General features: G+C 36.2%; 11 protein-coding genes and 1 long non-coding RNA gene across 13 annotated transcripts; 6 read left to right on the top strand and 6 right to left on the bottom strand.

Moving 5' to 3' along the window:
* Positions 1-86: 86 nt before the first annotated feature.
* LOC17878373 (signal recognition particle receptor subunit alpha) lies at positions 87-3,212 on the bottom strand. 2 transcript variants are annotated; one of them, XM_006283268.2, is made up of 8 exons: positions 3,116-3,212; positions 1,760-2,771; positions 1,593-1,677; positions 1,415-1,510; positions 1,056-1,316; positions 705-950; positions 540-623; positions 320-445 (listed from the first exon to the last, which is right to left on the bottom strand). In XM_006283268.2, the coding sequence occupies exons 2-8, from the start codon at positions 2,746-2,748 to the stop codon at positions 320-322; spliced, it is 1,887 nt and encodes a 628-aa protein (XP_006283330.1). In that variant the 5' UTR covers positions 2,749-2,771; positions 3,116-3,212. The 2 variants fall into 2 exon arrangements, with proteins under 2 accessions (XP_023634146.1, XP_006283330.1); XM_023778378.1 differs by lacking the exon at positions 3,116-3,212 and having other exon boundaries at positions 87-445; positions 1,760-2,748.
* A 3,819-nt stretch (positions 3,213-7,031) lies between these two features.
* LOC17878797 (serine carboxypeptidase 24) lies at positions 7,032-11,263 on the top strand. Its single transcript, XM_006285732.2, has 9 exons — positions 7,032-7,395; positions 9,067-9,174; positions 9,257-9,352; positions 9,454-9,546; positions 9,639-9,724; positions 9,816-10,228; positions 10,330-10,425; positions 10,676-10,781; positions 10,868-11,263. Exons 1-9 carry the CDS (start codon positions 7,137-7,139, stop codon positions 11,012-11,014), a joined length of 1,404 nt encoding a protein of 467 aa, XP_006285794.1. The 5' UTR covers positions 7,032-7,136; the 3' UTR covers positions 11,015-11,263.
* LOC111829526 lies at positions 10,391-10,983 on the bottom strand. The gene is made up of 3 exons (XR_002832916.1): positions 10,892-10,983; positions 10,646-10,801; positions 10,391-10,480 (listed from the first exon to the last, which is right to left on the bottom strand). It is a non-coding gene; the product is annotated as an uncharacterized LOC111829526 (long non-coding RNA).
* On the bottom strand, positions 11,202-12,915 carry LOC17880703 (nucleoid-associated protein At4g30620, chloroplastic). Its single transcript, XM_006284528.2, has 7 exons — positions 12,792-12,915; positions 12,357-12,490; positions 12,121-12,221; positions 11,971-12,010; positions 11,663-11,734; positions 11,514-11,570; positions 11,202-11,419 (listed from the first exon to the last, which is right to left on the bottom strand). The coding sequence occupies exons 1-7, from the start codon at positions 12,850-12,852 to the stop codon at positions 11,348-11,350; spliced, it is 537 nt and encodes a 178-aa protein (XP_006284590.2). The 5' UTR covers positions 12,853-12,915; the 3' UTR covers positions 11,202-11,347.
* A 64-nt stretch (positions 12,916-12,979) lies between these two features.
* Positions 12,980-16,110, bottom strand: LOC17878868 (aspartate--tRNA ligase 2, cytoplasmic). Its single transcript, XM_023778723.1, has 10 exons — positions 15,145-16,110; positions 14,955-15,065; positions 14,720-14,839; positions 14,316-14,606; positions 14,124-14,234; positions 13,979-14,032; positions 13,819-13,898; positions 13,597-13,712; positions 13,385-13,499; positions 12,980-13,283 (listed from the first exon to the last, which is right to left on the bottom strand). Exons 1-10 carry the CDS (start codon positions 15,841-15,843, stop codon positions 13,157-13,159), a joined length of 1,824 nt encoding a protein of 607 aa, XP_023634491.1. The 5' UTR covers positions 15,844-16,110; the 3' UTR covers positions 12,980-13,156.
* Positions 16,111-16,976: 866 nt separating this feature from the next.
* On the top strand, positions 16,977-18,629 carry LOC17878051. Its single transcript, XM_006285658.2, has 4 exons — positions 16,977-17,434; positions 17,611-17,681; positions 17,784-18,129; positions 18,236-18,629. The coding sequence occupies exons 1-4, from the start codon at positions 17,378-17,380 to the stop codon at positions 18,428-18,430; spliced, it is 669 nt and encodes a 222-aa protein (XP_006285720.1). The 5' UTR covers positions 16,977-17,377; the 3' UTR covers positions 18,431-18,629.
* A 196-nt stretch (positions 18,630-18,825) lies between these two features.
* Positions 18,826-20,333, top strand: LOC17880064 (putative F-box/LRR-repeat protein 19). The gene is made up of 2 exons (XM_006285945.2): positions 18,826-19,336; positions 19,556-20,333. Exons 1-2 carry the CDS (start codon positions 18,972-18,974, stop codon positions 20,094-20,096), a joined length of 906 nt encoding a protein of 301 aa, XP_006286007.1. The 5' UTR covers positions 18,826-18,971; the 3' UTR covers positions 20,097-20,333.
* A 450-nt stretch (positions 20,334-20,783) lies between these two features.
* On the top strand, positions 20,784-21,396 carry LOC17880063 (UPF0057 membrane protein At4g30650). Its single transcript, XM_006282707.2, has 2 exons — positions 20,784-20,963; positions 21,062-21,396. The coding sequence occupies exons 1-2, from the start codon at positions 20,874-20,876 to the stop codon at positions 21,191-21,193; spliced, it is 222 nt and encodes a 73-aa protein (XP_006282769.1). The 5' UTR covers positions 20,784-20,873; the 3' UTR covers positions 21,194-21,396.
* Positions 21,397-21,899: 503 nt separating this feature from the next.
* Positions 21,900-22,637, top strand: LOC17878274 (UPF0057 membrane protein At4g30660). The gene is made up of 2 exons (XM_006282706.2): positions 21,900-22,069; positions 22,330-22,637. The coding sequence occupies exons 1-2, from the start codon at positions 21,980-21,982 to the stop codon at positions 22,462-22,464; spliced, it is 225 nt and encodes a 74-aa protein (XP_006282768.1). The 5' UTR covers positions 21,900-21,979; the 3' UTR covers positions 22,465-22,637.
* Positions 22,638-24,622: 1,985 nt separating this feature from the next.
* LOC17878491 (eukaryotic translation initiation factor 3 subunit G-B) lies at positions 24,623-25,255 on the top strand. Its single transcript, XM_006285294.2, is given in 3 exon segments — positions 24,623-24,629; positions 24,778-25,164; positions 25,167-25,255. Coding segments are annotated over 3 exon segments (483 nt in total).
* A 544-nt stretch (positions 25,256-25,799) lies between these two features.
* LOC17878605 lies at positions 25,800-26,176 on the bottom strand. The gene has a single exon (XM_006285821.2). The coding sequence runs from the start codon at positions 26,174-26,176 to the stop codon at positions 25,844-25,846; it is 333 nt and encodes a 110-aa protein (XP_006285883.1). The 3' UTR covers positions 25,800-25,843.
* Positions 26,177-27,075: 899 nt separating this feature from the next.
* LOC17880654 lies at positions 27,076-27,632 on the bottom strand. The gene has a single exon (XM_006284738.2). The coding sequence runs from the start codon at positions 27,576-27,578 to the stop codon at positions 27,282-27,284; it is 297 nt and encodes a 98-aa protein (XP_006284800.2). The 5' UTR covers positions 27,579-27,632; the 3' UTR covers positions 27,076-27,281.
* Between the last annotated feature and the right edge of the window lie 246 nt (positions 27,633-27,878).

Raw genomic sequence — 27,878 nt, 5'->3', positions numbered from 1 at the left:
TTAGTGTTAGATTCAATTTCTCAGAGAGAATTAGAAACAAGATGCACGATTTGACATGATTATTAGTCTTTTGAGTTCAAAACAAAAGTTGCAACATAGTTCATATAAAAAAGTCATGGGATGGGAATTTTTGCGACTCCAACGAAAATAAAGTCTTGCGAGTGTTTTAAGAAAGACAACAACATTCATATCCAAAGAGAAACCGTTTTCAAATCAAAAACCAAAAAACAACAGTATGATGGATTAAGACATTGATTCATTATGGTAATGATGATAATGATAGTGAATGATGGTGGTGATGATGATGATGAAGAGGAGATCACTTGAGAAGTGTCTTCACTATGGCTTTGACATTAAGCTTCTTCAGGTCAGTGTAAGACTGGCCACAACCCACGAACATAACCGGTGATCCTGATATGTAAACCATCGATAAAGCTGCTCCAACCTACACATCAAATCCCAAAACACCCCTGTTTACTTTTATTTTTATATGATACAACCAAACACAAAATACATGTATCAATCTTTTTTCACTGTACCTTGTCATCAATGGTATCGAACTTCGTCAGTAAGATTCCATCTATCAGTCTTGGATTCCCAGAAGTGGAGAGATCCGAAAGTTTCTGAAATTTAAGAAAAAAAGCATCGTCAATAAGGCTCAATGAAACACCTAACAGGAGTCTAATGCGGGTAAGAAACCAAACCTGATTAAACTTTGAGAGCTGGTCTACTGCATCGTTTCCAACAAGGGCTTCACCAACAAACAAGACCAAGTCTGGCTGATTACCGTTAATGAGATTTGAGAGTGCTCTCATCAAAGGTTCATTATCCTGCATCCGACCAGCTGTGTCAACAAGAACAACATCGGATCCATTGTCAGTTGCTACCTTTATGGCTTCTTTAGCAACTGCTGCTGGATCCTTTGCATAGCCCTTTTCATATATCGGTATCTGTTGCCAAAAATTCCACCACCAATTGAAATCCAGAGTTAGCAATACCATTTTAATCACACAATTATTTGGGCATTAAACACACAGATAAATATAATTAATTACCTGTAACCTGCGAGCATGAGTCCTTAACTGCTCAACAGCTCCAGCACGGAATGTGTCACAAGCAGCCATCATTACACTGACCTTATGCTGCTGAAGCCAATACGCCACTTTGGCCAGATTGGTGGATTTCCCAACACCATTGACTCCAACAAACACAACCACATAAGGTCTCCTCTGTTCTTTGGCAGCATTGACATCTCTCAATATGTCAATGGAACGTCTTGGAGTCAATATACGAACCAGAGCATCCTCCATCGCTGCCTGCAACCATATGTTTCACCACAATTAAGCCATCTTCAAATTGCAGAGTGAAATGTTTCCTAGATTCAGTTAAGAGCTACAAGGACAAAACACAAAACCTGAACAGTTGAAGAGATCCTAGTGAACGATGACAACTTCTTTCCTTCAAGACTAGCTTCCACTGATTCACAAAGCTTCTCAGCAATCTCTTCAGCCTGCAAATAAAATGCCCAATATCAAGTAAGACACATAAGAATTCCAACAACCAAACAAAAAAAGCACTGTTTAGACACATACCACATTCTTGGTCATGAGACGTTCCTTCAATGCTTTCAACGCCGGTCCAAGGTCTGTCTTTTCAAGATTCGCCTTCCCAGTAATACTAAACACAAATCACAATACATATGTTAATAAGATTGGATTATATATAACTCAGCAACACATTCAAAAAGAGAAATGCTAACCTCTGAAAAACGGAAGAAAACCATCCTTTTTTCTTTGCCTCAGCAGGCTTCTCATCACTTCCTGGTTCCTCATCATCATCACTTTCACTATCACTGCTGAAAACCTCTTCCTTGTCCATCATACTTTCTCCTTGGTCAGCAGCCACAACATCGACATGATCGTTGTTCCCATTTTCATCGACTGAATCTGTGAAGTCCAGTCTCGATTGTTTGGGAGCCGCATCATCCCAAACCCTGTTTTTCTTTGTCGCCTTTTTGGCTGGTTCCGCAGCAGCAAGCTTGGAACTCTTATTACCTATACTGTCAGCTTTCCTTACACCTCTACCTCTTACTCCTTTACTTCTTAGTTTCTGAAGTTTGCTTAAATCAACAGCAACATTAGAACTCGTGTTTTCTTTCCCGTTAGCAAGATCAGTCTCCTGAGAATCATTTTCCAATTGCTGATTCTCCTTGGAATGACCATTAGTCAAGTTACTGACTTTGGCTTTATTACCATCTCCATCGTCTTTCTTGGAAGCAGCTTCACCAATCCTTTTGTTCCCTCCTTCAAGCCCAGCTTTCAAGACCTGCCCTTGCTTCTTAACACTGGTCACAGGCTTCCCCACTTGCTTAGTCTTCCTCAATTCCTCAGCCCGAGCTTCAGCTTCCTTCCTAAGCTGCCTAAAAGTCTCATCGAAGTCATCATAAGCCATCCGCTTAGGATCATAGATCTCAGAGAAGCTTTGCTTGACCATAGAAAGCAAATCATCCACATAAAGCAAGTGGAGAATCCGCTGATAAACAGCGACGAAGACAAGCCCAAGGTCATTGTGAAACGTCCACTTGAGGGTGTAGGCCTCATGATTAAATGAAACGTCACCAGATCGTTCCTCAAGGAGACAGGATCGGATCAAAGTGTCGATGGGTGAACCTTTCAAAGCATTGCCAAGCTCTTTGCATGTCCAAAGGATTAATCCTCCTCGGGTAAAGATCAAAAGCTGCTCTAACATCTTCGATCTTCAATTTCGCAACCCTGAAATTCAAAAATAAGATCTTTCAAAATCAATTCCTAAAGATAACCCTTGAATCAACACACAATTCGTCCAATCAAAATCTAAATCCACCTATGAGCATAAGAGATTGAGAGAAATCGTGGCAGAATTAGCTAACGAAGCAATCAAATTTGACAGATCAGGAAACGCAGATAACAAATCCTAGAGAGAAAGCAACCAAATAAGACATAAATCGTATTGAAGCAGAAAGGAAACAAAACAGAACACGGATCTTGAGTTTCAATCCGACAATTCAAAAGCCGACAACAATAACACGGAGAAGATATAAATCGTAGAGTTCAAGGAGGAGGAGAGGGATTCAGACCTCTTGGTTCCTGTCGTTTCTCGATACAATTTCTCGATTGAACAATAAGAAATAAAAAAACTAAAACTTTACACCGGCGAGATAGATTATATAATATATATATATATAGAGAGAGAGAGAGGGGAAAAAAACAAAAAAACACCAAAAAAAGAGTGAAAATTATGATTCTCTATGAATCTCCTATAAGGATTAGGAATAAATTATCTTATACTTCCTCAAATTAAAAAGAAAATAAAATTATAATTGGTCAAGGGTCCGTAGATATTTTATTTCTCCTATTTCTATTTGAGATTTGTTTCCTTTTCAAATATTATTTATTTATTTATTTGTGTGTAAAAAATAGGCAAATCTGAATATAGCATGACAAAGAAAAAACAATTTAAATTTTTGGTATACAATAAAATTTGTGTAAATTAATAATGTTGGAATCATAGTATTTTAATAATTTATAGTTTATTAAATTTATTTATATATTACTATTTATTATTTTAAAAATTATTAATTCATAGTGTTATTTTAATTTTTAAAAAGTTTTTTAAAATATGAATTGAAAAGTTTACAAAAAAATTTAATTATTTTAATTTTTACTTTAGTGTTTTAGAAAAATTTACAACTATATATAAAATTTATGATACTATTATGACTATATTTTATATGGAAATCAAAAAGAAATTATTTTATTTTTTAATCAAATTTTGTTAATTGTACATCAGTCAGATTTTAAACCAGCAAAATTTATTAATTTATAGAAGTTTATTGCATGTAAAATTGAAAAGAAATAATAATAAACGTTGTGAAAAAAAAAGAAATTAATAAACGAAAGTGGTTTCGAGGAAGCTGGTGGCTGGTGGTGGTGGCGCCATGGTCGGTGAATAGTATGATTTATTGATGTCCCATTGACCAACGACACGCTATAGATATTCCAACGCGGCAGCTTAAACAAACGCTGCGTTTTAATGTTTCCTCTTTGTATAGCTTATCTGTAAAAACAATTCTTCTAAAAGCCCAATAGGCCTTATCCGACTAATATTTTGTCAAAACCTAACTACGAATGTTTCCGTAATTTTATATCGACCATTGGACTTAAAAAAAAAAAAAGGGAAATATAAGCTTCTGATTTTTTTTTTCTTTTTTTTTTTGTATAAATACTATAGTCAGAATGGGTTGATGCATAGAGACAAAATGCAAATATAAATATATAATCATGGCGATGGTTATTAGTTTATTTACTCAGTATCATGAGGATCAGTCAGAGGATACATATCAACTTGGCATGGGGTTACTACTTTATATATGAGGATGTAGCAACTTAAGCATCGAAGCTGCTTGGGTCCATATAGTTGCAATATAATTACTTGCACAATCTACCCGTATGATCTTGATCTAGTATGTATAACCCTATTTAAGCCATGCCTATTACATTACATGCTTTCTTTAAATCCACTGTTGCTATAAATTAAGTATAAACCCAATGTGTTTTCTAACATGAATAAGCATCAAATCCCCAAACGAATAGATCGTGCATGTTGCATTAAAATTCAACCATTTATGATCGCAATTCCTTCGGATCTGCCGACCATTACGCCAATTCTCTGTGTTATTGTGTTTGACTTCGATGGTTAAAAGGTCTACTTGTTGTTAGGAATACATTGAGGTCTCAATCCCCATATGCGGTGTGACTTGTAACATTATCAAACTTATATGTTCATCGATAATTGTAAATGCATATCAAAGAAGTTATCGTCTCCGAGTTTGAACCTCGTTTAGAGAGAAACAAGACTACAAACCTACTATGATCCCCATAAAGCTATAGTATGTTTTAACATAATCTTCCTCTATAACGTTCATTATATATATTCTTTTAACTCGATGTAAAAAAATTACGGATTCGTTCGAAACCGACCAAATCACAAAGAGACATTATATATACATAAATATTAAATAGTTGATAACATTATATAAACAATTTTCCCGTTACTAAAGCAAAAATATTCACATTCGTTTTGCATAATAATTTATCTGATTCTTTTTTAGATTTACCTTCAATTCACTAACATCAAAATTTCACTTTTTAAAAAGCATTTGCAAACAATGGCAATCTAAAGTTATATATATCATCAATCGAATGCAAATATCCTCAAGCATAAGCAAAAAAAAATACCAAAAGTGTTATCATGCTTCTGAAAAATATATTTATATATATCTATCCGACATGGTGTACCAGCTTTTTGGGCACCGATTTGGACCTATCATTTCTTACGACGCTACGCAATTGAAAGTCTTTGCAATGGTAGTACTGTTACTAATAGTCTCTTCCTAGTGTTAATATAGTAGATGGTGAAACATAAATACGTTTTGCTACTTTTATATGTTTCTAAGAAGATTTGATTGTTTGAAAGTCTTTGCAATGGTAGTACTGTTATTAATAGTCTCTTCCTAGTGTTAATGTAGTAGATGGTGAACCATAAATACGTTTTGCTACTTTTATATGTTTCTAAGAAGATTTGATTATTTTAATAATCAAGTTTAACTGGTCGGGTGGACAAGTGATCTTTGACAACTTGTGTTTACCAAAAGTCGAAGAAAACTCTCAAAATTATGAAAATGACAAAAGCTATGAAGGTTTTACAACGGTGAACTGGTGAAGTGTCTTCTTCTTCGTTCTTACAACATAATACAAAAGTCATTATGATTATTCCACATCGTGTCCCATTTTCGTTTGTTTGTTTCTTTGGTTTATCTTGTGGTAAGTACATCTTTCTTTCTATCTTTTCTTTGTCCTTACAATATAATTTTTATATACGCAGTTTATTTAATTTGGTTTTGTTTTTTCTTTTGGTTTGATGTATCATTCAGTCACTCACGAACAAACGTGCTACAGAGTTTTTGACTTAATGTCACCTAGTTGATCACCAATCAGCATTTATGGAGATATCAAGACAGTCAAATGATTCCAAAAATATCACCTAAAAGTTAATAATACTGAGAGAAATGTGTGACTATGGATAGAAATGATTACGTACCGATTACGCCTAATCACATTACCATGTTAATATTATAAGAAACATAACATTATCATGCACGTACGAGAGGATGATATAATTAAGACAATAGAATATGCTACATCTATGGCTTTAATTTGCTTCCGATTCTAAAATCACATCTCCTTCTGATTCAAGATCCAAATTTGCCTTCAAAGTTTGGCAATGTAGCACACATTACACCAAAATCTTTTTGTAACACTTTATAAATCTGAACAATCTTTGCAGAGTAAATAGTGTGTGGTTAATATAAATCTGAACAATCTTTGTAGAGTAAATAGTGTGGTTAATGCAAACTATGCATAAAAGATGGTTTAATATAATAGGCGATTAGAGTATTACGTGATTAATAAGTTGACAAAATATAATTACTTACTTTTTGTTATACTAATTTGTAAACTGATTCAAACCCATTACAGAAATTCTTGTGTGTTTTCGGAGCCGAAATAGTGACCTTTTCACTTTCATTGCATTTGTGGTGACACCATTTCTATGTGAGAGAAGCAAATACAACAAACAAATAGTATAAGCTCAATCATCTACATATATATATGATATGGCATTGAGTTTTCATCCAAAATTAGTAAATGTGAGGTGTTGTAGACAAACTCGTGAATAGTCCCTAGCTAGCTATATTGGCTGTGTAAATTAGAAGCTCGTGAATATACTTCAACATACATTACATACATATATATGCCAATAAATACGCATTACCATAGAGAGAGAATGAGAAAGGTCCACTCACAGCTGGCCAACCTGCACATTATGTAGTAACACAGCAAACACACATTAAATAAGAACCTCCAAAACCCCATCCATCAATCCATACATCTCTCTACATTCACACACCCATATATATATACATACATAAATACAAACGTACATCTCCACATACTCTATGAGCTAACACACACAGAAAAACCAAGAAAAAATAAACCCATTGCAGAAAAAAGGTTAGAGAAAGTGTGAGAGCACACGAAATGGCAAGAACACATATCATTTTCCTTCTTCTTGTAGCTCTTGTATCGACTACATTTTCATCATCTACTTCTTCAAGTTCAAGAGAGCAAGAGAAGGATAGAATCAAAGCACTTCCAGGGCAGCCAAAAGTCGCATTCTCGCAATACTCAGGGTATGTCAATGTTAACGAGTCTCACGGTCGTGCTCTCTTCTACTGGCTGACTGAGTCATCTTCTCTTTCTCCCCACACCAAACCCCTTCTTCTTTGGCTCAATGGAGGTCAGTTTTCTTCTTTGTGAGTGTAGGTCTCTAGTTTATTTCTGGCTATGAGTAGTTATATGAGTTAATCTATACATAAATTGCAATCATACCACAACTAAAACCAAACTAAACTAAAAGACAAGGTAGATTAACCATTTTCTAAAGCTGAAAGAAAAATAGCCGAAACCAAACAAATGACCCATATGTTAAATAGTATATGATAAGTTCAGTCCAATTTCTTTTGGACAAGAAGACAGTTAAAAGGGTCAAAGAGAGAGAGAGAGAGGGATGAAACAAACAAAAACTTAGTCCCTAAACAATGCAATAAGATAAACTATTAGCAACTACTAATTTGTGCATATGTAATTATGTATTGGTAAAAAATCGTTATTTTGGATAAAAACAAATCAATATCAAACCAAAATAGCATATCAACCACCCCATCTGCTCCTCATTAATGGAACATGCACTCACCTTTAAAAAAAAAAAAAAAAAACTCTTGCAGTTTTATATTAATTGTCTTTTACTATGCAACACCATTAAGTTACTATATATAAGTCCTCCACGAGCTTGGGATTTTGTACTCTGTGCAATCTACTACTTCTACCCAATACTAGTACTTGAGCGCATTGTAGTAAATGCCCTTATCTCCCATTGGAATATATCATATAGTTAGCCTCACCATAAAGGCAATGTGTGATGCCCCTGGCCTTGATCCATCCATGCCAGTGCCACAAAAAGCTTTTAGTATCATATGTCGTCTTGGACCTAAACATCCATGGCGACTAGGAATAACATACATACTATTGTAGCCATCAGACATTAAATGTAACTCATACATGGGAGTGATGGGACCTCGCGAAGCCCCAGCCTTCTGTTTATTACTATTATGGTTAGGCTAATAGACTTATAATGGATATATATACTTATGAATCATATTTTCAAAAAGCATGATTAGCCTGAGAAAGGTTAGTCTCTATTTTTTGTTTGGTGCTATTAAAATGATCCAGATTTATTTTCTTGTGTGAAATGATTAAATACTGAGAGTTCTCAGGTCACTTTTGATGGTGTCAACTTGTTCTTTGTTCTTCTGTCTCTTCATTAGCTTCTGTAACAAAGCATGACAAAAAGGTGACATAACCTTTTATGCTGCCTTTAATAATTGGGTTGGATCCAAAAACAAAACATACAAATACATCACCAAAAAGCTTACTACTTTTTTCTAATTAATTGAGTATTCTTTTGGAGTATGTATTTGAAAGTTGACCTTGTTGCTTATCGGAAAAGAAAAAACATAAGAAAATGGCCAAATTGTTATTGTGGTATACTATTATAGATCAATGGAGGCATGCGTATTCATGGATGTCACAAGTTGATGGATAAAAATGATGATTCTAGTTAGTTATACACACACACGCCCGCGCGTGATATTTTTCACACTTTTTTTTTGTTGTTGTTGCTATTAATCACTTTTTCTGGTCCAGAAATATATATAAAAAAACATCATCAAATATTCTTTGTATCTTGGTCTTTAGCTATTTTTATTCAATTTAATCATTCCTAGTGAGAAAGTCGGGGCATGTGCAAAAGATGTCATCATAATTCGGGTTACATTCATATTGGACCAAATAAAAACTCCAATGTTAATTGTTTGGATCAAAATTTGATTAAGAAAATTGTAATTAACAGGACCGGGATGTTCGTCGATTGCTTATGGAGCTTCAGAGGAGATTGGACCGTTCCGTATCAACAAAACCGGTTCTAATCTCTACCTTAACAAGTTCGCTTGGAACAGAGGTAACCAAATAATCACACGTTTTACAAAATATAACGTTCTGATATCGATTTGATTAAACTTAAACGTGGACAAATAACACAGACGCAAACCTTCTGTTTTTGGAATCACCGGCCGGAGTTGGATATTCCTACACAAACACAAGCTCTGATCTTAATGATTCAGGCGATGAACGAACAGGTTCTTATATAACTAGTTATTCACCGCATCATGAGCTTATATACACTTTATGTTCTCTTGAGAAAATTGATTCATGGTTCTGATTATATTCCTAATCACAGCTCAAGACAACTTGATATTTCTTATCAAATGGTTATCGAAATTCCCCCAATACAAATACAGAGACTTTTACATCGCTGGTGAAAGCTACGCTGGTACGTTAACTTTAGCAAAATGATTGGGTTTAAGTTTGCAGTTTTAAGAATCAACTCAATGATTAATATTTGTTAATATATATTGTCGACAGGGCATTATGTTCCTCAGCTAGCCAAAAAGATCCATGACTACAACAAAGCTTTCTCCAAACCTATCATCAATCTCAAAGGATTCATGGTAAGAACAAATAGGGTCAGCCTAGCTCTAATCAAAACTATATGTCCCCTTTCGTAATTAGCAAATGAGTACCATCCTTTATTATCTCTAGGTGGGAAACGCGGTTACGGACAATCAGTACGACAGCATCGGAACTGTAACCTACTGGTGGACTCACGCAATCATCTCCGACAAAACCTACAAGTCAATTCTCAAATACTGCAACTTCACGGTGGAGAAAGTTTCCGACGATTGCGACACCGCGGTTAACTATGCCATGAACCACGAGTTTGGTGACATTGATCAGTACAGCATTTACACCCCAATGTGCGTGGCTGCATTACAAAAGAAGAACAATACTGGTTTCTTTGTACGGATGAAGAACACACTCTTGCGTAGACGGTTAGTGTCTGGGTACGATCCTTGTACTGAGAGTTACGCAGAGAAGTATTTCAACCGTCGCGATGTTCAGAGAGCTATGCACGCTAATGTCACTGGAATTCGCTATAAATGGACAGCTTGCAGGTAAACAGCTCGCTTCACCACTTAACCACGACTGTGTAATGATGATTTGCCACAAAAGACTGATCCTGAAAGCAAATGGTTTCTTGTTTGGGTTGGTGCAGTGATATTCTGATCAAGAAATGGAAAGATTCTGACAAGACAATGTTGCCCATATACAAGGAACTTGCAGCGTCTGGTATGAGGATCTGGATTTTCAGGTAAACTATGGTTCAATGCAGCTTGGTATAGTCACATCAGCGGATCCCCTATAACCTGGTTTTAACCGTGGATCAACATATATACCATAGGGCCACATCAGGATGTAATCTAACAGATATGTACTAATAAATCAGGGTCTAGCTTAAAATGGGCCAATTCATCTAAGGTCTAGTTGTAATGAACCTAGCAAAACTCAGACTCGGTATTTTGGCTACTAACCAAATTTGTGGATTGTACTGTCATATGCAGCGGTGATACAGATTCGGTGGTTCCAGTGACCGCCACCCGGTTTTCCCTGAGCCATCTCAATCTCCCGGTGAAAACTCGTTGGTATCCTTGGTACTCTGATAACCAGGTTTGATATACATACACATACTGCATTTATATATGCACATGGATATGTATTATATATAAGGTGGTGATGTTTATCGGTGGTGATAGGTGGGAGGATGGACAGAGGTTTACCAGGGATTGACCTTTGCAACAGTAAGAGGGGCGGGCCACGAGGTGCCACTATTCGAACCGAAGCGTGCCCTTGTTCTTTTTAGATCATTCTTGGCCGGAAAAGAGCTTCCAAAATCTTATTAGTTACTTCAGTAACCTAAACATAGAGTAAGAGAAAATGTCCCCAGAGGCACAATTTGGCAACCAGATTAGGAACCTATTCCGAGTAAACTCGGATTTCTTCTATTTCCTATTTTTCCGTTAAAAGCTCGATTCATTTCCAAAATTTGGAAACAACAAAACGATTTGAGAGCATTTGAGTAATTGTTGATATTCAAAGAAGTACAAAGGTTCAAATATCTCTCTTTAATTTATCAGAACAGAGCTTTTTTTTTTTTGTGTGCCTGATATACAAAACCAAAACTGGACTTCTCATACCTGGAAGTTGAGTGAAATCACAAAAAGATTCAAGTTTTGTTACTTTAATCCATCAAGGCCCGGTGGCATCCCTAAACTCTGCGCAAGATCACTCATTCTCTCTTTCATAGCCTGTGAAATCCAAAAGGTTCTATATAGTCAAGAGATGAAAGTGAATGGATTACTTATATTTGTATTGTAAAAATATGGTATGTGAAGTCTTTACCAATACACTCTTTGCATGTGCGTCCTTGAATGCTTCCGTGACCAGTAGTGATAATTTCTGCCAAAGGAAAACATGAAACATGAGAAGCTGAGATCATTCCTACGTAGGAGCAAGTGAAACAAAAATTTAAGTGAATGAAGGTTACTCACTTCGGAACCTAATTCCATTGCTGCATCAGTGATATCAGTGCGAATTGGTTGCTGGTTACCTGATAATGTCACCTGATACAATTTCAAAATTTTTGGTCACTTAAACACATAGGAGATCGAAGAACAAACTAAAAGTTAGCATCCTTGTGTAATTATCCATTAATGTAAGGAATCAGACAGCAGAGATCCACATTCCATCATATAATGAACGAGAGACTCATTGATTTGATTTGATAAGAGAGGAATAGCTGACATAGTGTGTAGTTGATCTATTAGTAAATTAGGACAGAAAACAGAGTCTGTAATACCTTAACAAGCTCGCCTTTACAGTAACCATCAAATTCAGCACTGGAGAATTAAAAATGAGAGGATAAAAGCAGGCATGAAACTCAGAAAGACAGAAGAAGAAACTAAAAAGTTTAGTAATGAAAAATGGTTAGGGTAATGCGAGGACATACACAGCTAGCTCCTTCTGCACTCGAACAGCTTCTACTTGAACGACCATCTGAGCTTTCTTCACAGTCTCATACAGATTTTGCATATTACCAAGAATTCCTGCCTAAGACAAAAATACAATAAAGCAATAAGAAACCTCATCAAACTCTAAGGTAAAACTTAATAATGTTGCGGAGACAAAAAAACAAGACAGAATCTAACAGAGTAAATGAACATGAAAAATAGAAACATGATGTACCTTTGATTGGCCATCCTCTTTATTGTCCTTCTTCCCACCTCCGAACAATCCATTAACACGAAGAGACCTGTAACCAGTGTTCTTCCGATTTAACCATACCACGCTATGTCTACTACTTGTTTGAGCCGCGTTACCTGAATTTGCAATCCCGGGAAATAAAAATAAACTCAGAGACGAAGATGATCAAAAACTATACGAATCTAAGATATATGTAACTGAGACAAGATCCTAAGGTAATCACACTTGTTCTTCTCCAAAATTCATAAATTGAAATCTGAATTCGAAAGCTTTTCAAACCCAGATGAAACCCAAGAGAGAGTAACAAGGCATAAACCAAAAAGTATACACTTAAATTCACACAAACTCAGTCGCATACCCTATGGAAATTACCCCAGAGAGAGAGAGAGTCAGAGAGTGATGCACAGAGAAACTAACCATTGGAGAAAGGAGAGGGGAGAGGTTTGAAAAAATCAGTAGTCGTAGCCGTCGAAGCCATTGTTCTGCTGAGAGAGAAAGGACTAGTCTCGACAAGACAAAAAAAAAAAGAAAAAAGAACGAGATTATTTTGTTTTATAACCAATAAGGCCACGTCAATATTGCTTAAAGAACCTTTGATTGATGAGTTTATTTAAGTGGGCTTTGAATTTTATTTGCTTATGTGAAAAAACCCAAAGGAGATGTAGAACAATGGTTGAACCAATTACAATGGAGAGGTTCAAGAGATATCCACAAAAATCCCTAACTTTGGTTTTTCTATTTATGAATAACAAATCCTACAGAATGAATAAAAACTCTTATAATTAAGGTGCAAGCCTATGAGGGTCACGAGGGAAGAGGGATGTTTTACGGATGTTGTCCAGTCCACAGAAGAGCATGACCACTCGCTCCAGCCCCATTCCGAATCCACCATGTGGAGGTGCACCGTACCTGCATGTGAAAACATTATTTTATTATTGTAGCCATGCATGTTGCTTAGATATGATGACCAATTTCTAGGATCCAAAAAACTGGTCAGGTTTGTATTTTACCTGAATGAATCGATGTATGTGGATAGTGTCTTGACATCAATGCCACATTCTCTTGCACGTTTCTCCAACAATTCTGGGTCATGGATACGTTGGCCTCCTGATATGATCTCCTCGCCTATATGACAAACTCAGTATCAAAGAGTGTTAGTAAGCATAATTGGTGGGAAGAAACATAAATTACAAAAGAAATCATAAAACTCAAACTCAGTTACCTCTCAAAAAGACATCAAAGGATTTGCTGTAACGAGGATCGTCTTCACATGGCATGGTGTAGAATGGCCTAACTGCTAGAGGAAAGCGGTGCAGTATGTAAAAGTCTGTGTTATATCTGCAGTTTTGACAATATTGAATGTTTGCATGCAATTTCAAATTACAACTTTAAGCATCACATCTTGTGAACTAGGGAATATATATATGAATAAGTTGTGGATTACTTTTCCCGAATGAGCTGGCCAAGTTTTCTCTCAGAGTCTGCGTTTAAATCTCCAAAAGGATCAACCTCCTTACCAGCTTCCTGTCAACACATTAGGAGTCCCAAATTTTATTGATAGTCCATTCGAATAACTCCTTAAGCATCATAAAGTCGAGTCATACCTTAAGCATTTGAATCCCTTCTTCATAGGTTAGCAAAAGTGTTTTCGGTAGAAACTGCAATTTAGTGCCAATTATCAGGAATCAATAAGATATGAAAACAAAACTCAGTTTATATTCTTCCTTTGCTCATATACTGCATTGTTACCTTCAAAGGTTCAAATGGATATTGCTTATTGATAGCTTCCAGTTCCTTTGAGAACATGTCGTTTATCTTAGTGAATGTAGGCAGAAATAAGCGCTCCACCAGGTCCATTAACTGCATAAACAAAGAAAACACATATATATTAGCATATAAGGTACTTGAGAGGAAATTATATTTGTAACAGCACAAACTTGCCTCAGTATAGTCTTTTCGAATCACCATCTCTACATCAACACCAGTGAATTCACACAGGTGTCTATGACTGAACGAATCTTCTGCCCTGAAAACAGGACCTATCACAAAGACGCGTTGAAAATCACCACATACTGCCATCTGCTTATGTAGCTGAGGAGACTGAGCCAGACAAGCAGGCTGGCCTTTGTAATCAAAGCTAAATACAGCACAACCTCCTTCACTTGTACCACCTATAAGTCTCGGTGTGTTGATATCTATAAAATCCTCGGATACTAGGAGCTCCGCGAACGTCTACAATACAATTATTAGTTTGTTCAGCAAAGCAGCATAGGAGATTTGTATGATGTATATATATATATATCTTAGTAACATGGCAAATTCTTTAGCAGTGATCAAGAGCTTACATATTTGAATCGGCACGTTAAGGAGAAGATGGCTTGATTAGCTGGTGTTCGGAGGTCAAGCACCCTATTATTCAAACGTGTGTCTTGAAGGATACGAGCACGTACAGCTGGTGTGCCATCCTGTAATAATCATGGAAACAACAACGTAACTCTTATGAACAGACCATAGAAACATTAGCAATGCATACCCTATGTTGTAGTACATATTCCAACAAATCTTAAAACATGATTCTACCTTTTTAAAGTAATGCATATCCGTTTCACTTCTGGCAGCATCCTCCACAATAAGTGGTAATTGTGGCAAGGATCTGCTGAGGCAGTACACTTTTCTCACATGAATTTCAACCTGCAACAACAACAACACTTAGTTAATGTCTTTTTATGACACAGGAATTGTGAGGAGAAGAAAAAAGAAAGCAATTAACCTGCTGTGTGGCTACGGTCACAGGATCCTTGGGGAGAGAGACAACACCAATAACATCAACAATTGATTCATTACTCAGCTGCTTGAGAAATCTAATCATGTTTTTTTGTTTGGCCACGCACTGCACCGTGGATCCACTTTGCCTCAAGTACACAAAGAATAAGCGACTCGTGTGCACTCGGCCTCTGATTAGAACCTCTGATCCAACCATCTCTCCCACTAAATCACTAACATCAGTCCACTCCTTTCCTTCAACAGCCTCTCTCCACTTTCTGGCTTTCGGATCAGGTAACTCGCTAAGATTCACGTTGCCGTAGTTACTGGAGTACTCGTCATCTTCATCTTCGACAGACATTGAAGCTGTCTTACGGGTTTCTTCTTCTTTTTCCTGCCGGCGGCGCAACTTCTCTAGCTTGGCGGCTTCTTTCTTTGCTGCTTTCTTGCTGATCTTCTCTTTAGATTCCTCAGGCTGAGTTTCTGACTTCGAAGTCATGATGACACTCTCCTTCTCTGTTCTCCTCAGCCTCTCCTTGGCGATGGCGGCTGTAACAGCGGTGGTGATGTCCTTCTCCGCCTTGTTTTTGATCAGAAAATTACTATTTTTCCCAATAAATTCAACGAGTTTCTCCAGACTCTCTAATGGATTCGAGGGATCAAAACTTGTGCTAAACGGCAACATCGAGGGTCTCTCCTCCTCCATCTCAGAGATACGTACTCGCCAATGGTTTTCTTTTAGCTTTAGGGTTTTGCGGTGCAAAGATTAGAATCAAGATCGTTGTCAATGAGCAAAGATTAGAATTTGTGGGGGAAGTTGGAGCGAAACAGAGCTTCAAACCCTTTTAAACTTGTATTCGGTTAGGTTGGTGACGTGTAACTTTTTAAGGTTCCCTTTCCTAAATTTCCATTATTCAAGTTTATTTTCCTATTTATCATTCAGTTAAATTAAATATGGAAATTTGCTACTAAATTTAGGTTACTCCTATCGTTTAAAACTTATAAATCCCTTTTTAAAATTTAGGATTTGTTACTAGAAAAAGCTTAAGGAAATAATTGTACACAAATAAATAATTTTAACAAACAACTGGTACTACTTTCATAAAACATGTAAAACTTGTAATTAATCAATAAGTTTTAATTTTATCTAGTAAACGTATAAAATTACAAACGAAATCGAATCAGTTCAATTGAAGATAAGCTTGAATCAAACCAGAAAATACATTTTTAATAAAGTGAACAACATAATTAAAAAATATATATATATATATGATTAAAAAATTTCTTCAAAATCGGTTAGCTTTTTCAGACGCCCTAGTTTGGTGTAGAGGGTTGAGTTTAGTTGAATAGAAGGCTATAATGGTCATTCAAAAAATAGAGATGAGACAAGCGTGTGAAAATCTATCTGCATCACACAAAAATACACACATATACATTATAATATAAAAAATAAATATATATATATACACACATTTTTTTATAGACACCACCAGACCAATCATCATCTCTCATATAAATCTCCATAGTTTTCTTCTTCTCCTGTTTCACTGGTTGTCTTTAAAAACCCAACTCCTTTTTATTTGCTTTCTCTTTAGATAAAATTTTCACATACAAACATATCCAACCATATTATTAACTCTTTTATCTCTTCTGTAACCCATTTGTGGCTTTTTTTTAATTCAAATCTCTACCAATTATCAAACCCACCCTCACAAAAGACATGAACCTAATCATAAACACAATACATAAGAAAAAAAAAAGGAAGAACCTTTATTTTGTTTAAATTTGGTCAGCATTTCATTTGCCCTTCTGCAACTACCAAAAGGGGGGCACATATAGAAAGAAAAGTAAAAAAGAAGAAATAAAAATATGATTTTTTTTCCTCATATCTTTCTTCTCTTTTCCATCTTGATCACCACTCTTCTGTTGCTTGTCTGGTCTGTCTCATAGACTTCTTACACCAAAAGAAAAGAAAAGAAAAGAGGAAAATCCAAAATTTAAAAAGGTTTTTCAATATCATCAATTTGGTTGTAATGGGCATTACCCAAAATCAATCAATTATGTGGTGGCTTCTTTGGGGTTTTTTAAGTCTTTGGTCAGAGAGAGTTTCATACAAGGACTTAAGACTCCCACCATTAAACCTAATCCCTTTGCCTTCTTCTCTTCCTTCTTCTCTTCTCTCTCTCTTTCCTCTTTCTCGTGGTGTGACCTTTTGAATCTGCGATTCTCAAATTTTCACCATGAAAGAGGATAATTTCGTCTCCTCTGCTTCCGATCCCATGATCAGATTGAAAAAGGTAATTGATTTTTTCCCTAGGGTTTTCAAATTAAAATTTCTGGGTTTTATTTTATGTTTTGGTCTGCTGATTTGGGTGATCTGATGTTTTGTCATGAATTTGCGTTTGGGAATTGTTTGGTTTGATTTTAAAGTTTTGAAATTTGCTTCTCCTGGTTGTTGTTGTTGTTCTCTCAGGACTTGGAAGTTAAAAGAAGGAAATTGGAGATGTTGAAACAAAAACGATCGACTCTCAAAGCAGAAGTTAGGTATGATCTCTCTCATCTTCATGTGAATTTACGTCTTTACTGCATAATTAACATGATTCAAGCTTCTTCTTTGGCTTATTGAATGTTTTGATGAAACTATAGGTTCTTGAGACGTAGATATGAACACTTGAAGCCAGACCAAACTCTTGAAACATCTTCGGAGGTTTTGAGATTGTCAGAACCAGGGGGTTCAGAGGTCCCTAGTAAACCAAGTGGCCAAAGAAAGAAGAAACACTCTGGTGTGAGAGCGTCTGTGAAACAGAACAGTCTAATTTGCAATGAGAAGGAAGCATTTGGTAATAATGCAAGTTGTGACTTGGAAAAGAAGCTTAAAAGGAGCAGAGACAACGATATTTTGACAAATTCCGTTGCACTTCCTGACCTTAACGGAGAGGGAAACACTTCTGTGCCCAACAAAGTCCCAGGCTTCGACCTAAACCAGATCTCGGTATAGCCATTGGCCAAACAACTCTTGTTATTTTAGGGTCTTTCGTTTGTTAAGAGTCTTGACAACTTAACGAGTGTTATTTGTGGGCTTTGCATTTTGGTTGTAGAGAGAAGAAGAGGAGCCGGAAGCTAATGGTCAACATATGGTTGCGGGAGCAATGAAGAATGCAATGCTTGGTAACAGAATCAGTGATCTACATGACAAGAGACAGTTACCGATCTGCGGAGATGTGGAGAAAAAGTTAAATAGAGGTGTGAAGAGGAAGGTGTCATGGCAAGATCCAGTGGCTTTAAGTGTTTAAGGTTCTTAGTATGTATGTAGGATTGAGATTTGAGATAATGGTATGACCCAATATGCACATATGCTGCTTTACAAGTATATATAGATAGAAGGTTTGATTTGATGACTTAGAAAGTCACTACTTCCAGAGGAAAACATTTGCATAACTCTTGTCATAAGTGACAACATTATCCTTCAATCCCAGTTTGATGATTACAGAATCCCATGTGTTTTTTGTCTGCTTATACTTATTTCTTTTCATCGAAGAAAGGAGAGCGGAAACATTCGGCTGAAACACCTAACCGACGGAGCCATATAAACTTGAAAGCTCATTGATTCGATCGGATATCAAAAACTGGAAAGGTTACTGATGACGATTAAAGAAAACAAAAGCTAAGATTGAAAATCTCTGTTTTCTTTCTTTGATAAAAGAAAAAGAAAAGCTCTGTTTTGTAGGAGTTAAAAAAAGTCTCGACATTTTTGTTTCCATTGACTCATAAAGTCTAAATATTTTGAAGTCTATTCACTCCACACACTCAAACGACGAAACATTCTTCGATCAAATGGAAGTCAACGATAGGAAAGGAAAGGTGGAGATGGGTTCAGGACTCTTCCCTGACTGGTCTGAGATGACTCGGGAATGTCTTCTCGACATCTTCTCACGGCTGAGCCAGGAACAAAGATGGATCGGACCGATGCTAGTCAGCAAGAGCTGGATGAGCGCATGCTATGATCCGTCACTCAACACGACCTTCGATCTCGAAGATCGGTTTCTGTCGTACCCTGAGTCAATCAACTGGTGGACTCCCGAATTCGAGGATAAAGTTGATTCCTTTTTGCAAACTGTTGTTGATCGGAGCGAAGGTGGTCTCACAGAGATTCGGGTCAGGCACTGTACTGATCGCTCTCTATCCTACGCCGCTGAGAGGTACGCATCAACTTGCTTTGCTTGATTCCTTGGAAGTTGATCCCAGGAGTTTGATGGAATGAATGAAATGGAGGTCATAGATTATAGAATAAAATTAACATTTGAGATATATTTTTTTTTTTTTTGTCAAATTACGTTTTAAATGATGATGTTATTACTCAATCAAAGTGTTCTCTTAGCTCATTATTCTTGTACTTATCATTGGTTTTTCATTTGAAGATGCCCTAAACTTGAGGTGCTTTGGATAAAGAGCTGCCCAAATGTTACAGATGCATCAATGATGAATATAGCCTCCAACTGTCGAAACCTTAAAGAACTTGATATAAGCTACTCGTATGGTATATCTCACGAGTCTCTGACGATGTTGGGGAGGAACTGCCAGAATCTAAAGACTCTTAAACGGAATCAATATCCGAGGCTTAATCCCCACATGCCTACAGTTATCGCGCCACTCGACTATCTGGCTAGATTTCCTAGATACGGGAATGCGGAGGCGGAGATCATTGCGAGACACATGCCTCAGCTCAAGCACCTGGAGATTCGATACTCCACGTTGACTGCTCAAGGTCTTGCCTCGGTTTGTGAAAGTTGCCAGGATCTAGAGTACATGGACTTATACGGGTGTATATCCTTGGGAAGCGAACAGATAACCGCGTGCACCTCGAGCTTGATTCGTTTGAGGGAGATCAATAAGCCTCATTTCAACTTCCCTATGGCTATTCTACGCATGTCAATACCCGGAAATCCGAGAGATCAATGAATTGGTGATGGGTTTATCAGACACGCATTTAAAAAGCTAAAGCTCCACTTCCTCTGTGACATATTCACTTTGTTCATATCTATCTATGTTTGAATTATCAAAACAGTGTGAAGCCCCTTCCTCTTATTTATCTACAGTGTGAAACCCCTTCCTCTTTTCTATGTACAGTGTTAAATTACATTTGTATTACATAACATTTATGTTCCTCTTTGCCTAAAGTCTGAATTTTAGTGTCAATTGAAGCCACATGAAGCAAAATATACTTATTCGCAGAAGAATACTAACTTCTGTTTGCATATTCGGGAGCTTTATAGCTTGCCATCTAAGCAACACCAGCACCGACTAATTTCAGTGTCTTAATATTGGTACGACGATGTTCTAAACCCAGTCCGGTCCCAGATTCAACTGAAGACAGGCCTTTCATAAGCCCACGTATAGTCAAGTGGTCCTTTAACCTTAATAGGGGGCGAGTCAAGAGTCCTCCAAAAGTGATCTGGTGTGTTAAGTTGAGAAGAAAATATCTAAGGAAGTGGGGGCAAGGTAAAGTAATATTAATTTTAATACATGATGTCGGCATGTAACGTAAGCCGTACGATTTAATTACCGATATATGAACGGTGAAGATCTCGTAGTTGACTTCATAGCGCCAAAAATAAAAGCCGTGGATTGCTCTTAATTGGATCTCTGTACCGACAGTACTTGTAGTGTTCGCTCTTCTCCACTACTTCATTTCAATATCACATTCGAGTTTCTTCTTCTTCTCATCTCTCCGAAAAAATGGCGAGCAACATGGAAGTTTTCTGCGAGATCTTAATAGCGGTCCTTCTTCCACCTCTTGGTGTTTGCCTCAAGCGTGGCTGTTGCACTGTAAGTTCTCTTCCAAGATCCTCAATCTAACTTCTTGGAATCTTGAATCTTGAACTTTACTTTTGAACAGTTTTGACTTATGATTCTTTGTTTTGCAGTTGGAGTTCTTGATTTGCTTGGTGCTGACTATCTTAGGATACATCCCAGGGATCATTTATGCAATTTACGTAATCGTGTTTCAAAACCGTGAAGGCAATCATGAACTCGGAGCTCCACTCAACTCACCTTGATCTCTTTTGGTTCATTACTTGTATCAATATGTTGTTGTAACTTTTTACTTATCATGTACCCCAATAAGTTGCTTTGCAATTTTCTGTATGGAAGACTTTGAGAATATTATGTTTTGTTGACACATTTGGCTATCTATTCTCTGATAACCAGGTTACTAACTCTGCTCGTGAGCTAAGTGCTAATGTATCAGATTCTTTGCCAAGATTTGTTGTATTGCCGGAGTTTTAACTTTCTGAAATGAGGAAGCATTTTGAGGTGTTCATTCTTAGGTTGAATTCATATACTGTAGTTATTAGTCTCATTTTGTATGATGATTTTAACATATATATTATGGTGGAGAAAATAATTGGGTAATAAGTGGTTGTGACATAATATACATACGGCATCGTTTGATAATTAAGCTTACGGTCCCGCGTTAATTGAATAGACAGGCCTTACTAGGCCCAATTTAGTCACATGGACGAGTCAGAGACTAATAAAAATATCTAAAAATAATCTGGTGTGTTGAGTTGCACCATAACGTGCGTGTTCGAAGAAAGTGATTCACGATATGTAATTTGAGACCGTACGATTTAATTACCGAAAATTTGTGAACGGTGCAGATTTCGTAGTTGACTTCGTAGCGGTAAGAAAAAAAAAAAAACGTGGCTTTATCTCACTTGGTACTATGTGACAGCAAGTCTCAGTGTTTCGTCTCTTGTGTTAAGTCTTCTTCTTCTCCATTACAAAAATCAGAAACTCATCTTCAAAGCTTCTTCTTCATCTCTCTCTCATCTCTGAAAAAAATGCCGAGCAACTGTGAGATTCTGTGCGAGATCTTAATCGCCGTCCTTCTTCCGCCTCTCGGAGTTTGCCTCAGGAAGGGCTGCTGCACTGTAAGTTCTCTAACTCCTCCATTTGTATAGTGAATTAGTGATAAGTGAATCTTGTTAGAATTTGGTGATTTTCCTATAAACTTGGATTATAACTTGAGTAATGATTGGATCAATTTCTATTTGATATGGTGGTTTACTGAAAAATATTATTGGATCAATTTCTATTTGATATGGTGGTTTACTGAAAATGTTATTTTATATACACGCTAAGGGATTGAAGAAATTTTGATTTGTTTTTAAAAATGTGTGATTTGTTGCAGGTGGAGTTCTTGATTTGCTTGGTGCTGACTATCTTAGGATACCTCCCGGGGATAATTTACGCGATTTACGTGATTGTGTTTCAGAACCGTGAAGAGTACTTTGATGAATACAGACGCCCTCTCTACTCTGCTTGAGCTTGATGTTTCTTGAAACTGTTGCTTTGAGTGTTGTTGTACCAATAAGTTGCTTTTGCAGTTTACTCATGTATTGAAAGATTTTATAACTTTTGTCTTGTGTTATATTATATAACAAAAAAATTGGTGATCCTTTTGGGGTAATGCAAGATTGAAGGTAAACATTATATATACTTGTTGGCTTCTGTTATCAAGTTAGGAAAATAGTAACCCTAACTTGAAATGTTGAATGCTTGTAGCTGTGTTGATAATACAATATGTTATCTCTAAGAATCATTGACTCAATGAGTCCCTCTCTGCTTCTCTAGTCTTATACTCGAAGTGACTTTTGTATGTTTGTCTTTAAAGTATCGTCGATTGGGGTTTTGTTAGAAACTATAGCTTTGGATTACTTTGCAAGGTCTCCTAAAACGATCATACTAAAATATCCTTCTACCTCATGAAACATCGAAATTTGCTTTGTACCTTGAGGTTTATGTTTGTGGAAGAGATCAAGATGCCAGAGTTTAATCTCCCGGGTCTTATCTTTCCTTTAAAATGACAGGGTTTTATATGAATAGATCGGTTTCAGACAGCGGAATTATAATCGAGTTACCGACTGATTCAGCAAGAAGGAATTTTACTACTTACTAGGTAATGTAATTTTAGTGAGCTGTTTCTGATTCCTCTCTAAACATGTTCTGTTCCTACTATTCACCTTTTATTACTTAGAAGTTAGATTTGAATAGAACAAATCCAAGTTGTCTTTAAGTTCCAATCTCTGCATTTTGGAATCGAAAACATTTATATCTAATAGACATTCAGATCTTACATTTAGGATGTTAAATATTAGTACAAGAAAAGATGGACCAGAGTTGCAGTTGTAACATGAAATAGTGCAAGTAAAGTAGATTTGGTCATGGAGGCCACGGAACTGTTCTTCTTTCCTTTAGGTCTGATCATATCACCTCCATAAACACCTCTTGCCCTGCTTGTCTGCGAAATTTCCTGAGCTCTCTTGGTATCAGTTACTCTGACGACAGGTCTCTCTGCAACCAAAACAAAAGAAGAGTTTATATGTATGGCATAGCTTTTCAAGTTGTTTAACAAACATTGAACCAGCTAATTGCCTTTTTGGACCGCGTAGACTGTTTTGTCTGAACAGCATTGAAGTTCTTCAGCAAAAGCAAAGGTAATGAAGCAGATGCTAATAATGAGCAACAATACGCGATTGTATCTCTTCATGGCAGATGATTACGGAAGCTTATGCTGGAGAATATTGATTATTTCGATATTGTATGGAAATGATCAGTAAGTTAGCCACTGAGTATCTGAATATATAGGACTGTCTCTCTCAGAAAGAGCTTTTTTTTTTTTGCTTGTGCGGGATTGCACAAAAGACAGAGAGAAAGAACCAAGGTAGAAGATTACAACTCAGAAACAGAACAAAAATTGAAGAACCTGATGGGAATAAAGGTAGCAAAAACAGCCATTGTCGGGTAAGATTTGATTCCCACACATGACATGTTTCTTTCACTTTTCATATCTTCTCCAATCAATGGAGATGATAATAACAAAATGTTTCTTTGATTCTTCTTCCACTCCAAGCATGGAAAAGAATTGATTCTGTTTTGGTTTCGAAAGGGGAGGAACATGTACGTTGAGCAATATACTATATCTCATTTGTTCTGGAAAACTCAATCATTCACTTGTGTTCCATTAGAAATTTAGAAGTTAAAAGTAAAATCTCGTCTACATGTTATTCTTTTTGCTTCTCGTGGACTATAGGACAGAATTAGTTGTGCCTTATGTTTAAGACAAACAAAAGAGAACGGAGAGAAAATCTCGTAAAGAGAAAAATGTTGAAATGGTGTAATTAAAAATTAGATCTTGTAATGAATTTGTATGATTAAGGCCATTTTGCAGTTTCTAAATGGGTTTTAGTTTTTGGTTTTTGATTTTTAGCTTTTGGTTTTTGATTTTTTTAGTTTTTAATTTTAGTTATAGATTTTAGTTTTTACAAAATCTTGAATGGTAGTTTATTTAGTTTTTGGATTTTAAATATAATTATTTATCAAAAAAACGTTTTTAAGGTATTTATAATTTTAATTTTTAGTTTTTGCTTGGGCTTAAAATGATTTTAACAAAAATCCCACGTAAATCTACTTTTATTAAAATCATGAATGGTTAACTAACTAGTTTTTGCAAAACCAAAAACCAAAAATTAGTTCAAAATCATGGATTAGTTTTTTTTTTTTTTTTTTTTTTTTGTAAGTAACCTCTCTATTTTGAAGTTTTACATACTCATTAATTTATTTTGGTTTGATATTTTAGGTACCAGACCTGAAGAAACGAAGGCATCGCAAGAGATAGGTAAACCCGGTGCGATGCTGATGATCTGTAGGAGATGCGGCAAGAAAGGTGTGCACTGGACAGCGAGATGCCCTGGGAACACTCATTTCTCAACAGATCAAGCAGAAGCATCTAAGTGGGCCGCACCAGCTGGCACAGACACGGTTGCTACTTATGTCCCACCAAGCATGAGGAGAAGGAACGACGAGAACTCTGTACGTGTGAACAACCTGTCTGAAGACACTCGTGAACCTGATTTGATGGATTTGTTCCGTTCATTTGGTGATGTGAGTCGAGTCCATGTGGCCTTGGACAAGAAGACTGGAACAAGCAGAGGCTTTGGTTTTGTCAACTTTGTGAGCAGAGAAGATGCCAGAGAGCAATCAATACATTGAATGGTTATGGTTATGATAATCTCATACTTAGTGTCGAATGGGCTACTCCTAGACCCACAAACTAGATATGCAGTTAGTTCCCTAGCTATATATATTTATCCCTAATCAGTTTTTTTGGGTAAAAAGCTTGACTCATCTTTATTTGATACCTCTCTATATCACAAATAACATGATGTGATTTTATTTTATTTTGGTAAGATAACAATCAATAACATGGTGGTGAATTGGTGATATATAGGTTGAAAATTTGATTTTAAAATTTTATTTATTTCTTCCCGTGGCATATATAATTACCACCGTAAAAGAATATACTAAACTTTTAATATATGAAGAATTAGCTTACAAGCTGATTCCAACTATACCTAAAGATTACAATGTCAAAATCATGCATGTGATGAACAAAGGTTTTCTTAAATTATCACGCTATCAACAATTTATTGGAGAAATCTCAAATGATTTATTAGCATTCGATTACAATAACAAAATCTACATTATTCACACAGATTAATATATGTTCTCATTCAAATCATGTCACACGATCACTAGAATTAACAACACCAATATGATCAAATTAATACACACAAGAAAAAAGAGGTTCGCAATCGCAAGATACACATTAAAGAATAGAAAGACACAATAGAAGAATGTAGAAACTAGGAGGCGAATAATATCAACAGAATAGAGCTCAAGACCGTGGAACCAAATCGCAATGCGATCGAGAGAGAAGGTCGACTAGTATCCGACGACGATCCACCGACACCATGACCACCACTAGGGACACGACGGTGAGTACGACGACCACCACCACCAACACGAACTTTCCTATTGAAAACTCGAATAGAGTCAGCGTGTTGTGCAAGCCTTCGTCCCCAAGAGGTCAGTACTTGGGGTATGCTTTCTTGATTTTCAGATGAAATTAGCAAAGGCTGAGAGAGTAACAATAGCAATATAATGAATGAAGAAGTAAAAGCCATTGAAGTTCTCATTTGTGTATATATTTATATGTATTTGATCCAAACAAATTGGAGAAAAAAAATAAAATCAGATATATGTGTTCAAAAGAAGAATTAGTACTTTATATCGCTTCAAAACGAGTGACTTCTTCTTTGAGTCGTGTCTTTAATATATTGTATTTAACTATAATATATACTTCAATAGCAAAGAACAGTTCATCTCGTTTTTTTTTTTTTTTAAATTGTTTTTGCCAGCAGCAAAGGAAAGTTTCCGAGAGTCCAAAATCTAATAAAACAATGGGGTATTTTTCTATATTATACTAAGGCTTTGAATCATGTAAGCCTAATGCCGTAACATAATACATACCCAAATGTTAGTATCAATTGTAACCTGAATTTATGTTAATGGAACATCTCTCATGCATGTAATTTGTGTGCCAAACGAATAACATTGTCTTAGACCATTATCAATTTATCATTGTGTCAATTTCTTAAGAGTATTCTCTCACAAGGTTAATTTAGCTTTCTATTAAAATAAAGCTTTCATATCAAAGTAAATTGTTTTTTTTTTTTTCTATTCATCTCGCATCAGTATCTAATCTAATTTAAAAAAAAAGAAAAACACACCTAGTTTATAAAACTTCCACAATTTTTAAGTTGATGCTCACAACTTAAACATTACAAGGCCAAGGAGGACATCAACAACATCAAACTCGCAAGGTGGAACCGAAAAGGAATGATATTTGTGTCAAATAATTTTAACAAATGTTCGTTCTCATTAGCTTGTGATTAACAGATACTGAAAACTATAAATTTAAAGAAAGATTATCATTTTTTTTTTAACATTGGCAATTGCTACTGTCTTTCTCCTAGTTAATCACGATTCTTGAAGATAGTAAGTTACTATTCATTAAACAAATAAAAAAGACAAGTGCAGAACCAAAATATTAGACAACTGGCCATTCAAGAGAGTTACAAACTCAAGCTTTGCCGGAAAAGAATACAAATAGTTTAAAACGATCAGTTGCAAACACAAAGTCGATCAAACAAACACACAAAGTCGATCAAACAAACACGCAAGCCATTTGATTTGACGTAGAAAAATAAATACAAGTCGCAAGCTATTCTTGGAAATAGATTAGAATGCGGCGAGCACCAAAACAAAGGAACTCACAGCAGTAGAAACATAGGTAAATGGGTTAGAGAGAAGAGTTCGAGTGGCTGATGATTTGTCCTTCTTCTTCTTCTTGCTTTTGCTTTTCCTCACAAAAACTCGAAGACCGTGAGACTCTTCCGCGTTCTCTCCATGTCCAACTAGTTTCCGACTCAAAGGAGTGATCTTGCTTCCATGAGTTTCGCATGAGATTATGAGGGATTGAGAGAGTAACAATAGGGAGATGATCAAGAACCAACCAAGAAGAGAACAAGTCCTCATCCCTTTCTTCTGCCTCAGTTGAAACAAAAAAAGAAATACTTATTTTGTGTTTTGAACTTGGACTTATGTGTGTGTATTTGTAGAATCATTGGGAAAGTGTGTTACACTCTCTACTTCGTGCACACAACCAAAAAACACGAGATCATCCAACCACTAGGCATTGATGAGATGATGACAGCTCACGAGTGCTTTTCTTTTTCCTTTTTTTGTGAAAATCTCCTAACTATCACAAGTGACATTTCGCCACGATCCATGATCATATAACTCACAAACTCACGTCTTTTGTTCGATTTTCAACAT

Source organism: Capsella rubella, unplaced genomic scaffold, assembly GCF_000375325.1.
Source record: "Capsella rubella cultivar Monte Gargano unplaced genomic scaffold, Caprub1_0 scaffold_7, whole genome shotgun sequence".
NCBI classification, from domain to species: domain Eukaryota; kingdom Viridiplantae; phylum Streptophyta; class Magnoliopsida; order Brassicales; family Brassicaceae; genus Capsella; species Capsella rubella.
The sequence above is the reverse complement of the archived record's forward strand: the minus strand, read 5'-3'. Positions and strand labels throughout refer to the sequence as shown.